Source organism: Eleginops maclovinus, chromosome 19, assembly GCF_036324505.1.
Source record: "Eleginops maclovinus isolate JMC-PN-2008 ecotype Puerto Natales chromosome 19, JC_Emac_rtc_rv5, whole genome shotgun sequence".
NCBI lineage: Eukaryota > Metazoa > Chordata > Actinopteri > Perciformes > Eleginopidae > Eleginops > Eleginops maclovinus.
Window position 1 is genome coordinate 15,105,599 of NC_086367.1, and position 16,974 is coordinate 15,122,572.

Genomic DNA, 16,974 nt, shown 5'->3' on the forward strand with positions numbered 1-16,974 from the left:
ATTGTATTCTTATCAGCAAAGGGGAATGAATCAAGGTAACTTTTTTTGGAAGAGAAATATATTTTCATTGTGTTCAAGTGCAGTTTAATTGTTAGTCTAGGCACAGTTTCACTTCTGCCTAGACTAAAGATTTAGTCTGGAAGAGAATTTTACTCCTGCCCAGATCAAAAATGTAAACTGTTCTTAAACAAACCAAAACATACCTTTATAAAAACAAATGTTTGTATTTCACACAGAAACACTTTCTATGTTTTCCATTATTCTACTCTGGCATTGTGGACGCTCTTTCGACACGTCAGCTCAGCACTCTTGTTAAATCGGAGTAAAGTGTAGGGGCTTCTTAGTCATTCCAAGTATGGACATAAAAGTTTCTCTTTGAGGTATTTACTTCTGGTGCTTCCAAAAAAATATCTGTTCTCAAATGCTTTCAAACACCTTCACTACTACAGTAAGACCTAAGGGGCAGGACTCCCATGCCTATGTGTTTTCAGGCCCTATTTGAGTACTGGGATCCCTGTAGAGCATATAGGGAAATAAATTGTATGCTCTTAAGCCATTACAACACTAATGACCATGGAGTTACATTTGCACTTATCTGAATGTTCCTGTAAACATCACTATCAATAAATTGTAGCACAACAATGCCTTCCAAGATGTAGTAGAGTAGAAGCAAAGGGACTAGACTAACAAATACAATAAAGTGGCAATCAAGGGTTAATAATAAAATCAAAGAACATATCCAAATAGTAGCAGCCAGAGTACATTTACTATTAGTACAAGTACAATTGTATACTTGTGCTTTAATTGAGTATTTCCATTTTATGCTACTTTGTACTTCCACTTCATCAGTTGTAATTTTACTCCTCAACATTTATTTAATACCTTTAGTTACGTTGCAGATTTGGATTAATGATTTGAAATATAATCAAGAGCAGAGAGGAGATGGATGAACGAATCCACAACCATCAAGAAAAACACAGTATCGGCTCCTGAACCGAGGAAAATGTTTTCTATCAGTGCACCCAAAAATACCAACATACATGTACCTGAACGGGTCATCAGAACAAAAATAAAAATAATATGAAGTTGTGTCAGCCCAAAAGGCATGTCGGCCCACCGGGAAAGTGCAAGATGGCCAGTCCAGCACGGGATTATTATCTGTGATAATTTGTTCACGTCCTTTGCACTGGCTGAGTAGCAGCTCATGAGGAAACTGGCCCTGGATGGCCCCGAGTTGTGTAAACATACTGGCCTCTAAAGGGTCAAAATCCCCAAAATATAATTCATATTTGATATGTATGTGTCAGGCTAAAGTAGTTTAGAAAGATGAAGTCGTTTAAAGTGAAAAACAATATTAATATATAATATTTTACAGCAGTTTTTAGGAAGGTGGCATTTTTTGTCCTTAGGAACAATTGTGTTAGGATATTTAAGGACCTCCTGAGGGTTAAGCACATAGTAACATTTGATATATTGATTATTCTCACACTACAAGTACTTAAAAAGTGCTACAATACTTTTGAAATGTACTTTCCACGACGTGTTGGTTGGTTACAGGGCTGTTGTATTGCATTTTACCACACTGCATAGCTGTATGGTGCTTTGTCCCAATTCTGGCAGAATGCTTTCTAGTCACTGTTTCAATATCCCAGTTAGACACTCATACGCAGGATGACGACCACCACGATAACACAGTTGATTTTGACGCTGTGGAGTATCTCTAGAGTTTCAAACTCTCCTATGCCCGCCCGGCAGCAGCCAATGGGTGGGGGGGGGGGCGGACGGCACCCACTTGGGGAGTTGTCTGCGTCCTACGAACCTGATTGGGCTTCCTTCAAAAAGGGCAGACACGCTTAACTCTTCTTCACTTTGAACCCCCGCCTCCTCCTCCTCCTCCCGCGGTACAGAAATAGAAAGGTTTGGGCACTTCTAGTAGTGAGCGTGAGGACACATCAGCAAAATACATCTGTCAAAGTTTTAACCAGACTCCGAGTCCGTGTGGTTATCAATAAATCAGGAGAAATCTTCACTTCGCTCAGCAGCATCAGTCTGAAACCCAGCAGAGGATATTGCACAGTGTAGCAGGAGTTTGTAAATAATACAAGTTAAGTCAGATTTCCGGGAAGTATTATCCTTCCAATAATACGTTTTGTCAGTTGTAAGAGCTAACTTGACACTTTCAAGCGTAAGATTTTTTAAGGAATGGCATTGGACTTCGCTGCAGGCTGCATAGGAGGTAAGTAATTAGCCAGTATTGATGTTCGCTAGCCACGTTACCCATGTTAACAAGTGGAAGCTAGCATTAGCATTAGCCAGCTTTCCTTTTTTTTTTTTTCCATCTTCAAGCTAAGCGTGGACAGCTCACATAGTCGATATAGGGATTCGTTCCAAGCTGCCACGTCTGAGAAACATTTTAAACAAACTACAATGGCGGATTAGAGACTCATCTTGCAACATGTGTCTTTAAATTCCCGGATGTAGTTAAATCCTGTCCGAAGTTACATTCCATACCTGTAACTCATAGAGGGAGTGGTGTTTATGGTCTGGGTTGTAATTCAACTAATAAGTAGTTTAAGGTATAGTTAACTTTCTAAAATCAGTCTAGTGTAACCCAAATTAAAGGGGAAAACGTGTTTATCAGGGCATCAGGTGGATATAGCATCATCATATCACACCAGACTGCATTGTGAAATAACATAGCCTAGCTACTACACTTGGGACACACACATTTATTTTGCACATAAGAAAACATAAAAAAGGAAATTTAAATATATATTTAAAAAGTGTGCATTGTTATCAACTAACCCCCCCTAGAATAATCATAAAAGGTTGTATTGATCAGTTGCCCCCCCCCCCCCCCATTACATTGCCTAAAAATGTGAAAGACCATTCAGAAATATTCCGATCCCAAATGTCCCCACCATTTTTCAAAACAAAGTGATCCTTTGATGTCCAACAACTCCTCTTACCGCTTTCTGACTTCCAGTTATACTGGAAAGGCATTATCTTCCCCAGTATAACTTGAAGATGTCAGAAATGGGTATTGGTTACTGTTTGATTATAAATACCTCACAACCAGTATTTCCTCTAGTCCCACCATTAACCCCTGGGACTCTTTTTAGGTGTTTTGTCTTTGCCCAAGGCCAAGTCTTCCCAAACCACCCCGCACGTTTGCAATAATGCACAACAAGATAAACGTTTTGTGTTTGAAAGAGCCAGTTCTTCAGGCAGAAATGGCCAAAGCGAAAAAAAGAATGTTGTTATATTTGGTCAAATATTTCTAAACAACAGGCTATAGTTTTGTTATTCATTAGCGTATTATTATTTGTGAGAATAATCAATACATCAAATGTGCTTAATTATGTTATTTGCCTAGCCAAAGAAGTGTTATGAAATATGTTATAAAGGATATAAAACACGATGTTGGATAGAGGAACGGTCGCTTTTATCCATGCAACTGCTCGACAGATAACTGCTTTATGTGGACTGTGGATCAGTGAATTGGATATAAGACCCACAGCTGTGTTTCCATGTAAACCTACTATATTATTGCGTTAATAAAAACTGTTAAACTTAAACGAGAAGCTTCTTGGTCTACTTTAGACCAACTCTTGGTCTTCAAACTAAGAACATCTCAACACAAGCCAAAGCCGGTGCCAAGGTAAGCTGGTTGCACCATAGTAATAACTGAAGATACAATTTTATTGTTTTAATCATAAGCTCAAGACATTAGGTCATTAGAATTAGGATGCACTTCCATGAATACCTATGTTAAAGTCTCTACACCACAACAGAGTTTGATAATGAGCCTTGGTTCTTCCCTGTCTATAAACAACATTTCTTTGTCAGCCAATATGTTTGCATATTGTTAGGTCATGGACAACATCTAATTTGATATGACCAGAATTTTCCTGCTGTGTAATGGATTTTTGTCTGAGTAAAGTCAAGGACGGGTCAGGCACCGCCAAGCTGTCATCAGCGACCAGCTGATTATACTCTGGGGGACGGGCTGTTTGCTGTCGAGCGATGCGCCACCTTATTATAAGCCATTTCCTAATAGTTTGTCTTCTAATTATATTGACCTTTTATCTAATATGATTTTTAAATCATAAAACATTTGTTTCTCAGGTGCTGCTGGTGTTTTGGTCGGACATCCATTTGACACAGTGAAGGTGGGTGTGTGTCCTTCGTCATCACTGTTTACTCACATTAGGCAATGGCATGATCCAATACTTTGCTGTTAGTGTTGCAAGTTCGACCACTCTAAGTCATCCTATGATAGAAATGAGATACTATATTTCAAGACCTTTTTTTTATTTAGGTCATGCAGATTGTTTTCTGTTTTACAGTTGCATTTCTGTAATTCTAAACAGATGTTTCTTTCATGTGCCTTCCCCCCTAAAAATCAGTATTTATCAGCAACCACAAGGACGTGCTCTCACTTCTTTTATAAGTCAAAGAGTCATTTATTATAGGTTTCTATGTTACTGGCATTTTACTGAATAACGTTGGCATACAGCTACTATCTAATGGGTCAAATAAAACATTGTGCATGGTTTTCCAACATTGCATTTTATGATTTCCTAAAATGAACCATGACTTATAAGATTGCATTGGATTTGCTGTGATCATTCACTTGATTTATTTGAAAAGGCAAGAAAGTAGCATTTGTTGCACAATTGTTTGTAATTGCAACATCCACCTTGGATTATACAGAGATGGTCAATGGTCTGGTTTTAGCTCTTTTATGCCTTTTTGCTTTCAATGTCATTTCTCCCTGAGCTGTTGCTGGGTCTTTGACAGCAACAGTGTCGCTGTGTTGTAGATGAGAGAGAGAAATAAACAACCTTTCCATGGAAATGTGACCTAGTAAGTATGGTCAAGGTCTTTTCTTTCCTCTCACCCAGTGTCTTGTCTTTAAGCTAAAGAAATGTAAAGCACAGAAGACATTACATTTTTAGTACAACTTCATTTTGGTTAATTTTCTCTCCCTCATGTTGCATCCCATTTTTTACCCTTTAAAAGAAGATACATTTTTTTTTATCCCTTTAAACCTGTACTATAATGCATGTTTTGTAGCCTCATTACTCTTGTACGACTCTAACATGAAGCCTCTCATTCACAGGTGAGACTTCAAGTTCAAAATGTGGACAGACCTCTCTACCGTGGGACATACCACTGCTTCCAGTCAATCATACGCCAGGAGTCGGTACGTTTGATAGAATGCATTCCCCTCACTCATGTGTGTTACGTCACGTGTGTAACTTTCACAATGTGCTAAGTTCTATGCGAAGGTTAAAAAGGGTCACTTTAATGTAGCCAGTCAGACTCTAGCCACATGAATCAGCCAGCATGTTCCTACATGGGGTGTAAGGGGGTGGGAGGTGTGTCTGCAAGCCAGGGTCAGTAAGGACCTAATCCTGCGTATGCTAAATAAAGCTTTGGGACATCATGCCATCTGAGCTGAGTTGAGAGTTGTGTCACAGTGGGGTCCTTGTGGGTGTTTTACTTTGAGGGAGTGTTATATATTAGATTGTATTCCCCCTTGGGTACAATATGAAGACTTGTGTTCCCTGGCCGTTTGTTCCCTCATAATCTAATTTGAAGACGATAATTTTTGTAATATCCACAATTCAATTTGACTGTTTTTAAGATCACATTTAGTTTTAACCTGTTGTAACAACGCTGTGTAGTCTCTGAGCTGCATGCTGCAGTTAGTGGTCAAGTGTCATTTTAAGTCTTAAGCTCTAACCTCGAAATCATGACACAACTCGGCATCACATATAGATTTGACAGCACATTTTGGGACACTAATTTTACAGATTTAAAGCCTCAAAATGATGCTACAGAATTTGTTCTCAAAATGATTTCCAAACACAGTTGCCAGCTTTTCACTTTTCAATTTCAACAAATTTCTCTGCTATGATTACTTTCAAACCCTATGACTTTTATTTGAAGTAGTTATTACTGGGAGTAATAACGCAGTATTTAAAAGTGTTTGTAGATGTTGATGCGACATAATAATGTTTCCTAATTGGTTGCCGTAATCTGTGGCCGTAGATGCTCGGTCTGTACAAAGGCATCGGCTCTCCGATGATGGGCCTGACCTTCATCAATGCCATAGTGTTTGGCGTCCAGGGCAACGCCATGCGCAAGCTTGGCCGTGACACGCCCCTCAACCAGTTCCTGGCTGGAGCCTCAGCAGGAACCATCCAGTGTGTCATTTGCTGCCCAATGGAGCTGGCCAAGACGCGCATGCAGTTGCAAGGGACTGGGGAGAAGAAGTCCACGAGGAAGCTGTATAAGAACTCCCTGGACTGCCTGGTGAGAATCTACAACAAGGAGGGAATCCGAGGGATCAATCGCGGCATGGTGACCACCCTGATTCGCGAGATGCCTGGTTTCGGTGTGTACTTTCTCGCTTACGACTCGTGGACCCGTTACCTGGGCTGTGAGCCGGAGGATCCTTACATGATCCTCAAGCTGTTGTTTGCCGGTGGAATGTCCGGCATCGCTTCCTGGATCTCCACCTATCCCGTGGATGTGATCAAGTCACGTCTTCAGGCGGACGGGGTGGGCGGTGTCAACCAGTACAGTGGCATTATGGACTGTGTCCGACAGAGCTTAAAGAAGGAGGGGTGGAGAGTGTTCACACGCGGGCTCACTTCCACTTTGCTCCGCGCTTTTCCAGTCAATGCTACCACATTTGCCACTGTGACTCTATTTCTGATGTACATGCGCGAGGGAGAAGAGTGTAGCATTCAGGACTCGGAGCATCAGCCTGTCCCGCTGCAGCCACAGACGCAGCCAACCAGCCTGTGAGCTTTACTACAGTCAGCAGCAGATGTGACGACAGGAAGATGAAATATGATTTTTAACGTAGGTCTATGATCTGTTAACTGGTGTCCGTAATGGGGAAAGGTAAACTGATCCAAGGTAAGACCATGGAGCTTCAGCCAAGTGACCACATGTATTATTTAAATAATATATATATATTTTAAGATAACGGCTGCACTTGTAAATATGGCATGGTTTTTTTTTACATTTTTTTTTTTTAGTTTTTAAGTAATTTAGGACTGTTACATAAGTTACTAAAACATACAGTGTCAGATACAGATGTTTCTAAAAGTTTGAGTAAAAGAAGTACTGTCTTTAATACTGTGCGCTAGAGTAGCAACTGTTTAGTGACTTATCCATTGGGGGGGGGCTTCAATTCAAAAATGGCAGAAAGTACTGTTTTCAGCCTCCATGATGCGGATATGTTCAGCTTTTCTGTTTCAGATGATATTAAACAACACATCTCTGGGTTCTGGACCGAGGAAACAAGACATTTAAAGACATCACGTTTGACTTTGAGAAACTGAATACAGCATCTCAAAAAAAGACGATTAAAAATGAATCAATACTTTGTTTTTGCAAGTTTCACTCACACACACAGTGTCTGTTTTTTAGAATTTCACCTATCCATATTGTGTCATCCTCTCACTGTTTACCTCTATGCAGTGTTAGCACCACATTCAGCATCTTATTGTAATGGTTACAAATACAAACAAATACATAGTGTACAACTGTTGTATTTTTTTCTCGGACTTTACAACCGTAGTTAAACGTTCCTATGACAAGGTAAAGGGATTAGATAGATGCAAAGAGTTGCTACATTTGATACAGTCGTCTACAAATCATGTGTAATGTATTAAACACAATCATTGTGCAAAACCAAATCTGATGCAGTCTTTTTGCTCTGGACATTGTACAGTGTCCAGAGAAAGCACCTTATGATATTGGGCACATTTGCAGTTAAAAACTATCATTTTCTCACTTTATAATAGTTTTTATATTTACCATTAATGCAAGATTATGTGTCTGTCATAAAAGTGGCTTTTTTAAAAGCCAAAACGTAATTTTAAACCTTGTGCTACTTGTCGTTAGATGTGAGATACAATATTAACAGGCTCTACGCGTTGCACTGTGCAGACCAGCTGAGTTTTTGAAGTGCAATAGTCAGTTGTTAAAAGCCTACTATTCAGCCAAAAAAAACTAGGCTCTTCTTTCAAAGATAGAACTATACCATTTGCTACTGATAGTGAAGTCTCTGAATCTAGCCCCTTAGATTTATCAGTAATCTTTGGAAAAGCAAAGAGAATTCCCACACACTGTTGTGAAATGTAGTGACTAACTTCTGGTCCTTTATCCAGCGGAGCATTTGAATTCTCTTGCCTTTTGACTTTTCCTCCTACACAGACCGGTTTCTACAAGACATTGAGGTTAAGCATCAGCCTTTACAGTTGAATAATCTTTGGACTAATGAAATCTGGTTAGGACCCCTTTGCTTTCCTCTCAAACCTGTCATTATATAACCGAGTGAACATACAGGGGCAACGTGACCTCTGTACACTGTTAACAGCTGCTCCATTTCACAAACGTTTTCCATTTAGCATGGTTTAAAATGTAAACTCAAACACAAATCATTCATTTGTAAACCTACCTGCAGGATACCAAGTATCCCAATTGCTGGACTTGTGAAGACGGCACACATTTATCTTTATGTCTGCAGTACTAAACTTCTACTGCTGCTGCTGTAACTTATCAATGTTAGACTGACCTGAAACAGCTTTGGTTTGTCCATACACAATATACTGTATGTACTGTGAATCTGGTGTTTTGTGTTTTAATGTCATCCTTTATAAGTTTGAAGGTGTGAAATATCAGTAGGCTAAGTATTTTTCTTTGATTTAAATCTGTGTTTTTGTTTCTAGAAGTTTTACGTTTTGTCTGACCAGTGGATAATGCATGATTGTTTCTTTGTAAAAGGGATGTTTTACCTGTCAGATGTTGCCTTTGTGTTCTGTGACGTAAATGTACACTATCTTGCACCAAAGCGCATGCACACCATGTTGCACTTGAATGGAGAAATAAAGGTCAACATTTTTTCTCAAGTTTTCTGAAAAACTGTTCTTTGTGCAGCAACAACATGTTATGAAAATAAAGAAATGGATGAGTTGTTTTAGGTGAGTGACGCCTAGAATAGTCAAGAAATATGATCTGCTAAAGATATGAAAGTCTGACCCCTAGTGGTTATAGATGGATATCACAGGTACTGCTAATATTTGATATTTATTCAAATCCTTCGCATAAATATGACATTAACGTATAAAAATAAATATTTAGTGAAGTGTTATACCTTATTTCTTTCATAGTAGCAAACAAATGTATCCATTATTAAGACAAAAAAACAAGTTATTAAAGTAACAAATATTGATTTCGTGCCTTAACTCGGTCTGACAGCATTAGCGCCGTTCATCAAGGATCACATTGTATTTTATAACATACAGATGGGTGACTGGTGTCCCCCTGTTTTCTCCAATAGATAAACAACTTCCGAAAGGAGAATTTGCTGGACTGCGAATAACTGTCGCTGGCTCCTTGAAAACTGAAATCATTCAGCAAAGTAAAGAGGAAGCAGTGGAGGAATAAAGATACAGATTGTTGTTGTTTTTTTTTTACAGTGATTCCTTTTCCTTCTGCTAGCTGATTTTCCCTGCTTTTGATGTGTTCATCAAGAAGGAGTCACAGGAGTAGCGCAGGAAGCAGTAGATCTCCTCGGCTCTGGATCGACTCATACAGCCTCCCTTCTGTATGGCTTCAATGGAGCTGCAGGAGGAGCACAAAAGGGGAAAGGACACTGTTCAAAGAGTGAAAAAGGAGCTGACTACATGTTTGCCCGTGATGTACACACACTTCCTTTACCTGTTTATGAGTTGGCCGATGGAGCTGAAGTTGTGGCACATGCTGAGGGCATGGACGTAGTTGACTGAGGGCAGGCTGAGGTATAGCTGCAGGGCCTGCTGCCTGTGCGGCCCTTTGACCTCCATTGGTACAGCGATGGCCTGACCTTTACGCTGCTCCAGCCGGGCCAGGTCTGCCAGCAGGCCGGCACTCTGCTCAGCGCCGTCGCTCCACAGCAGCCGCACCCCCGTATGCACCAGAGCCGTCAGAGTGCTGTCATAGCAACGTGTTCGCTGAAACGGACGTGACACCTCACCTGTGAGGGGGACAATTATCATAAGCAGCAGGTATATATACTGATGTAGAATGTGGTGAGTTGGGATAATGAGTATAATTTTGAGGTCCTTAACATGAGTCATTCCATTATATGCTACTCAGAGGGAGGTTTTGTACTTTTTACCGCACTTTCGTTTTTGACAGATTGTGATCATTAATAGGTATTAATGAATGACGCTATATTGTTATAGATGAGGGTTTCACTAGATTGTAAAGTCTTTCAAATTAGCTCCATCTCTACCAGCTGCAACATTGACCTCAAATAATCCATTCTGTATACTGATTGTTTTTACTTGTACTACCGTAAGTATATATTGAGGCTTACACTTATGTACTTTTGCTCATGTAAGACTTTAAATGCTAAACTGTGATAACGCTACTTTTTATTGTGTGAAATATCTAAGTAGTTCTTTGATTGATTCTTAGTTCATGTAAAATGTAATTGTTGTGTAAACATATTCTCCTGTAATCCAAATGCACAGTGCTGATCAAATCAACAGACTGACTGACCTGGCTTGGTCCGGTCCTTCTCCACTATGAGACAAACGCGCTCGAACAACCCCTGCAGGCTGTTCACTCTCTCAGCCAATCGCTTCCGGTTCTGCGTCGCCGCCAAATCTGATTGGCTGTGCCTCTCCACTGCCGTACGGTTGCTGACGATGAAGTAGCTGCCGTCCAGTGAGCAGACGTGGAGGGTGGCCGTGTGGCGCTGGCGGAGGCTGGTCATCAGCTCCACTCCGCCACTGAGGCAGCGGCTGTCCACCAGGATGCAAACGGTGCCGGGCGGAGCGGGAGGCTCACTGACAGATGAACTCTGAGCTGAGGACGTCTGTGGCACTGATGTGGAGGCAGTGAGGGCCTGGACCTGGAGGGAAACCTCAATGTAGCTTTATTGACTTATAAGAATGTTTTAGGGATCACGTGTAGGGTATCCCTTCTAACACATGGTATAACCCATAAGCGTGTGTGTATGTGTCATGTTTGCTCATACCTGGGGATGTTTCTTGGAGGATACCGGCAGATCTGACTCTGCAAAGTCTAGTTCATCAGAGAGCAAATGCTGATTTTCTAATCTCCGGCGATACCTGCAGGAGAAAGAAAATGATTCTCTAGTGGTTGTTGAACGTTTCCTCAATGTTCCCTGCACAATAATCAAAAACTCACCTTAACTTTTTCTATCGTTGTTTTTTTATTTAATCATTACATTTGTAGTTCATGTTCAAAAAGTATATTGTTTTCCTTGTAAAGAGACCATGATATTCCCTGCTTTTGTTCAACATTTTTGGCAACATAACAGTTCAATATGGTCATGCTAATAAAGCTATTTGAATTGAATCCTTCCGTCTGTGTGCTACCGGATGAACAGCTCTTTACCTCTCATTCTGCTGTTCCTCACTCACTGAGCACCTCTTTGCCTTGCTCAGCGATGAGACCTTGGATGCTATGGTTGAAGAAGAGGAGGAGGAGGAGGAGGGTTTCTGCTGCTGCATGAGAGGCTCGGGTTGTACTGCCTTTGGCCCCAAGGGGGCAGCAACATCCCCTTCTGTTGCTAGACTTCTCCTCTTAGCTTCCTCTATCTCCTCATCGCTAGAATCATTCATGCATATGACACGGGTGCGTTTGGTTTTCAAACCAGCCGTCTTTGGAGGACATCCAGCTGTATTCTTAACACCAGCTCTGGCTTTGTGGAAGAAAACCCGCCGTCTGGTAGCATACTGCCTCCGCCCCTCCACAAACGACTCCCCAGGCATAATTTCAATGTCTTCAGCCTCCTGCTCGCTGCTCTCCACCTCCTCCTCCTCATCACTTCCCACCACAAAGCTGTCTTCTGCATATGTTTCATCCATCTCAGGCACCTGCGAACCAACGTCAGCAACATGGGCGTCTGTCAATAATAACACTTAACCACCTTTTTTTTATATGAATTGAGCAACAGAAATAGCTGAGAATGAAATATGCAGTATACCTGAGAAAATATGTCCATGTTGTTATGATTTTTGTAGGACATTTTAAACTTTCCATGGACAGCAGGGCTTCTCACTGACTTCAGGTAGACACCTTGCATTTCTGAGTCTGAAATAGAACAAACAGGAAGCCATCTTGAACTCAAACACTCAGTGGATTAAATTTGAAATATAATTCACTAGGGTGAAAAAAATAATAATCAAATGTCTAGTAATATCCAGGGTGTACCATTCAGTCCCTGAGAGAAGTGTGTGTTGTCCACCACAAAGCCATCCAGAGAGCGGTTCTGATCTTCCCCATCCTCTTCATCAGAAGACACGTCTGACCCCTCCTCCGACAGCTCTACTTCTTCATCCAGGAACTGGCGACCCTGTCGACATTTTGGCTGCTGAGGAAAACACAGTGACAAATGCCAAAGCTGATGGATGTGATAGTGTCTGTGATAGATATTTATAAATTTGACATTTGTATGAACAGAGAAAGGCTTCATTGTGGTCTGAAATGTGTTATGATTGTTTTGAGGGAGGCATAATTATAATATACAAATTTAAAAAAGGGGTCGTTCGTATGGATGAACCTAAAGAGCTTTTTACCCAAATCTGCCTTGTTTACATTTGCTGTTTTGTTTGACTCTCAACAGTCACGTGTTTGCTTTTTTGCCGCAGCAGGTAACTGTTTTCAGCCCCAAAACACACGAGTTATTTATGCTGTAAAACTAAAATGAAGGGAAGAAAATACACTCATTAACCTAAAATGATGACGGTGCATTTAGTTTTCGGCTCTAGTAACTCATCAGTTAAAACAAAAGTAACATACATTTACATTTTTGACTGACCAGAACTCTAGGCATTTACGCAGGTGCCATTCATCGCATGCAGTGGTATGAAAACTTAAAGAATACATGTTATAATTCAGACTCTGATCACAGCGTTCTGCAGAGTCATCTGTTGTCACACAGACCTTGGCTTTGCTCGGTTGGACTGGTTTCCTCTCAGCTCCGTGTGATGTGTTCCTGTGTGCGAACACGGAGACATTCTGGAAATCATCATCCGAGACGGCTTGGCCCTCCATTTCATCAGACTGCAGACCAATGAGGAGAACAAATGATTCACGGACTGTACACTGCTAATGGATTTTGAAGATGCATATTAGAAAACCAGTTGCTCTAGAGGAAACGATCATTAGAAATGCATGAAAGTGAGTGAAAGTATGTCAGATCAAATCGGCTGTGCTGAAAAGGTTGGAATATATTTGGCGCAATTTACTGCTAATGATGGAACTCTCACAGTATTAAGTGCAGCTGTGCGTTTCCGCTTCACAACCAGCGGGGAGTCCACATCACTGGGGATCTTCGACTAGCAGAGAGAAGAGACATCACATTTCACTTATACACACACACACACACACACATGACTTATACACTAATCACTGCACAATATGTGACTGTCATACATATTTATCAAGATGTGTTTGGGTAGGACATTTCAGGAGCTGCAAATGCTTCTGCTTGCAAAATGGTTGTCATGACAACTGCAAGTACCTTGAAAGTGATGGACAGAGGCAGCCTGATCTCCTGTGTAGTCTGTTGTTTTTGTACCACAACACAACACCACACAGGGTGATGTGATTGATTTGTACCTATTTTGTGTTCCGAATGTTTACACAAAGAATGAAACTTAAGATGTGATCATTTTGTATTCAAGTCATAAATGTTATGAAAGGGACAAATATTTATATCAACAAGAGGAGTAATTACAAAAATCAATCATAGGCAATTTTAATGATTGATTAACTGTCTTAAAAGTGTTTATAGTAAATAGGATATAGGAGATTTAAAAGAGAACATTTAAAATCATGAGCATGGGATCCGGGGATTGATTGGCATTTTCCCAATTTTACAATAAACCAAAATAATCAGCAGATTAATACAATTATTTTTGGAAATCATTACTTCCAGCACTCGTATTGAGAGGCCTAACTCACCACTTCAGGTGACGACAACGGTTTGACCTTGCTCGGATGCCTCCTTTTACGAACCACGACTTCCTCCTCACTGTCACTGGTGCACTCCACTGAGAGAGAAGGGGAGTGAGACAGCATGTTTAAAAAGAGGAGGACAAAAAAGTAAACCAATATAAACATATGTAGGTACAAACCTGGATGAGGAGGGGAGTTCTCCACTGGTTGTCTCTGTCTTAAACTGGGGTCTAAAGATGGAGTGCGTGACACGGTGAGCCCAGACATGAGCGTCCGTCTAGCTCCTTGTGATGTGATTGGAGATGGGAGAGCACCGTATTTAAAAACCACAGGCGAAGCCAGAAAAGAAGACGTTTCTCTCTTTCTATGCTCCGACTGGATTTGTGGTGTAGATATCCTGGATTCACTGCACTGCGCAGGTGTTTTCTGTCTATGGAAGCTGTAAGAGGAGTGGAGGATTTGGAGACGGCCCGCGGAGACTCTGTAGGGTCGGCCTCCTTAGGGTGTGGAGAGGTCAACACAGAGGAATAGGAACCGCCTCTTCTTCAGCTTCATCAGAGTCCTCCAGTGAATAGCCAAGATCAAAGTTGACAGGGAAGAAGTCCTGGGAGCTGTCAAATGACTCTGAATTGTGTTGCATTGTGGGAGAATTACAATGGGATGTAATTGCCATGTCTGTGATTGAATTGTCTGCTACAGGTTTACTTGATGTTGCTGTGTGTTCTGTCTCCATATTGCTTGGGGTATTCAGCTTTGCATGTGGGGAAGTGTGTTTTGTGTGTGCTATGTCATCCATATTGGATCTACGGGTGTTTTCAGCTGTGTGTGTAGTGCACAGTGTCGACGTATGTGTGTGTAAAACGTTGGATGTATTTTTTGTGGTATTAGCAATGTTTCCAGCAACCGGGGATGTCCTGGGGGAGCCGCCTGGCGTGGAGATGTCTGGGATGGTCATCTGAAGGAAGGCCTCGTCGTCCCCGAACAGGTCCATGCTGTCGTCCATCTGAGCTCTGCACTGAGAGTCATCCATTACACCATCGTGTGTCAAGTCTGGCATTTCCTGGCTCCTCTCATCAACCCAACAGCTCATAGCATCTTCATTCATTTCTATTTCCTTGTACTTCTCAGCTTCTGCTGCGGCTTGTTTCTCAATATAAATCTCTTTATCTGCGTCCTTGTGGTTATCTCCTATGTCATGATTATCAGTCACTTCTTCCCCAAAAACCTCATCCCAGGTGGGGCTGTGCTGCTGATCCTGACGAGGCCAATCATGATACATCTTACTGTCCTCTTTATTCACTGGACGGTCCTCTGAGTTTGCCCTCAGTGGTGCATCATCAGCATCACTCATCAGTTCTTCATCATCATCGTCGTCTTCCACATCCAGTGTAAAATTGACATGGAATGGTTGATGAGGTTGCTGAGGAGACGGAGGAAATGATTGAGAACCCATGTCGGCCTCTAAATTTTTAGTAAGGGGCGGTGGAGATCGAGACAGGAGCTCCGCCACATTAGCCAGGATAACCTTCAGACTCTGATCCCTTCCTGAGAGGAGTTTAGCAAACGAGGGAGGAGGGCTTGAATCCCATTTAGGAAGGTAGAACATAGCCTGAAGTTCAACATCCTCCTCTTCTTCAATCTTTGTAATCAGCTGTGAGGTTTTGTCAGAACGTACAGGCTCACCGACCGTGTGCTCCTCATTAACAATGACGCAGTCATAATCCATGTCAGCTTCTGGACAGTCATTGTTTGAGGGAAGAGGACAAATTGCCTCAGGCCCTGGGTGATCTGTGATCCCATCATTAGGCACCTCTGTATGTTCAGCAGGAAGTTTCTGTTTTGTTGCAGCGAATGAAGAAAGTATACTCGCTCCTCGTGTGTTTCGCCAATCTTCTTCCTCTTCGAAGCATTCCAGATCAGACAACGTCGAGTGAGACTGTTTGGCTTTGCCGTTGGCAGTTTCAGTGGCGGACTTTGTACCCTTCTGTTTGTGCTTCGGTCCTTTCTTCACGTGACCAACAGCATTCGCTTTGTGAAGGTAAGGAAGGAGTTCCTGTTCGTAACGACACTCCCCCTGAAAACAAAAACACAAAAAGGAGTTGTGTTGGAAATATCTCTCTGCAGGAAAACCCTGGTCAGGGAGATGTAATCAGCGACTGGGCTCTCAGGGTGGGCAGTTCCCCAACCACACAGCTTACCATGCTCATTAAGTTATCTAATCAAGAAGTGTCTTATGAAGAGCTATAGCACTGTAGGAACCCCTGGAGAACATCCAAAGAACTGATGTAACATATCTCAGTTGGTTATTTTCCTGAAACATTGAGGAAGATACAAATCTTGTCCCAATTAGAACTTGTCACCCATGATTATTCTTCACACAAAAAAAACCTGCCAAAAAGGAAAACATGTTCCCATCTACTGCCCCTTGTTCTTGTTGTATTTTATGCCCACGCACATAGGTAGGCAAGTCATCTAACACCTGTCCTCTGTGCAAGCCATATGGCCTGGAAGTGATTCAACTAGAGTGGTATCCTGCTATGACTGGCGGGAGGGCCATCAAACCTGCAACCAGAAGGACGAATATGCTCAGTGAATAGAAAAGAAAGAACAGGATATGGAGTAAGACTTGACATGGGAAGGATTTTTGTAAAAATAAAGCAATACAATGACATGAGGAGTGCTTATGTCACTGTATTAAGAGCAGCTTCAAACTCAATAGAAGGGAAATGATTTGAATGGAAACAAAAAGCCCACGTGTTTTCAGAAATGGGACACTGCATAAAATAAAACAGTGACTAATCTGGTCAAGCCTGTTTCCACATTTACTTTGTTATAAAACTGCATTTGTGCAGACAACAAAGCTTCATCTATACCACTTGGTCAGAAAAAACATGCCTATTGATTCATAAGGTAAGGCCCTACTGTGTCTTTACACTAACAGGTCAATAAGCGTAGGGGAACTGTATCACT

At 41.5% G+C, this 16,974-nt stretch overlaps 2 protein-coding genes and 1 long non-coding RNA gene across 4 annotated transcripts in view; 2 read left to right on the forward strand and 1 right to left on the reverse strand.

The window, feature by feature from the left end:
- The first annotated feature begins 1,882 nt into the window (after positions 1–1,882).
- Positions 1,883–8,936, forward strand: LOC134881335 (mitochondrial basic amino acids transporter). 2 transcript variants are annotated; one of them, XM_063908576.1, is made up of 4 exons: positions 1,883–2,236; positions 4,129–4,869; positions 5,126–5,209; positions 6,061–8,936. In XM_063908576.1, exon 4 carries the CDS (start codon positions 6,061–6,063, stop codon positions 6,820–6,822), a length of 762 nt encoding a protein of 253 aa, XP_063764646.1. In that variant the 5' UTR covers positions 1,883–2,236; positions 4,129–4,869; positions 5,126–5,209; the 3' UTR covers positions 6,823–8,936. The 2 variants fall into 2 exon arrangements, with proteins under 2 accessions (XP_063764646.1, XP_063764644.1); XM_063908574.1 differs by having other exon boundaries at positions 4,129–4,172.
- A 159-nt stretch (positions 8,937–9,095) lies between these two features.
- Positions 9,096–16,974, reverse strand: part of fancm (FA complementation group M) — a 35,229-nt gene continuing 27,350 nt past the window's right edge. The window contains 13 exon segments of the mRNA XM_063908577.1: positions 9,096–9,651; positions 9,748–10,042; positions 10,573–10,927; positions 11,054–11,147; positions 11,437–11,918; positions 12,029–12,135; positions 12,256–12,415; positions 12,988–13,107; positions 13,314–13,382; positions 14,011–14,099; positions 14,184–14,450; positions 14,453–14,527; positions 14,530–16,078. Coding sequence (XP_063764647.1) covers positions 9,525–9,651; positions 9,748–10,042; positions 10,573–10,927; positions 11,054–11,147; positions 11,437–11,918; positions 12,029–12,135; positions 12,256–12,415; positions 12,988–13,107; positions 13,314–13,382; positions 14,011–14,099; positions 14,184–14,450; positions 14,453–14,527; positions 14,530–16,078 — 3,789 coding nt within the window. The 3' untranslated portion in view covers positions 9,096–9,524.
- Positions 9,358–11,397, forward strand: LOC134881337 (uncharacterized). Its single transcript, XR_010168040.1, has 2 exons — positions 9,358–10,073; positions 10,545–11,397. It is a non-coding gene; the product is annotated as an uncharacterized LOC134881337 (long non-coding RNA).

Bases quoted from the DNA above. Each gene is read 5' to 3' on its own strand.
- LOC134881335 (XM_063908574.1), top strand. From the start codon at position 2,203: ATGGCATTGGACTTCGCTGCAGGCTGCATAGGAG. The intron at 2,237-4,128 runs GTAAGTAATTAG...TTTGTTTCTCAG, and splicing joins CGCTGCAGGCTGCATAGGAG to GTGCTGCTGGTGTTTTGGTC. The intron at 5,210-6,060 runs GTACGTTTGATA...CTGTGGCCGTAG, and splicing joins CAATCATACGCCAGGAGTCG to ATGCTCGGTCTGTACAAAGG.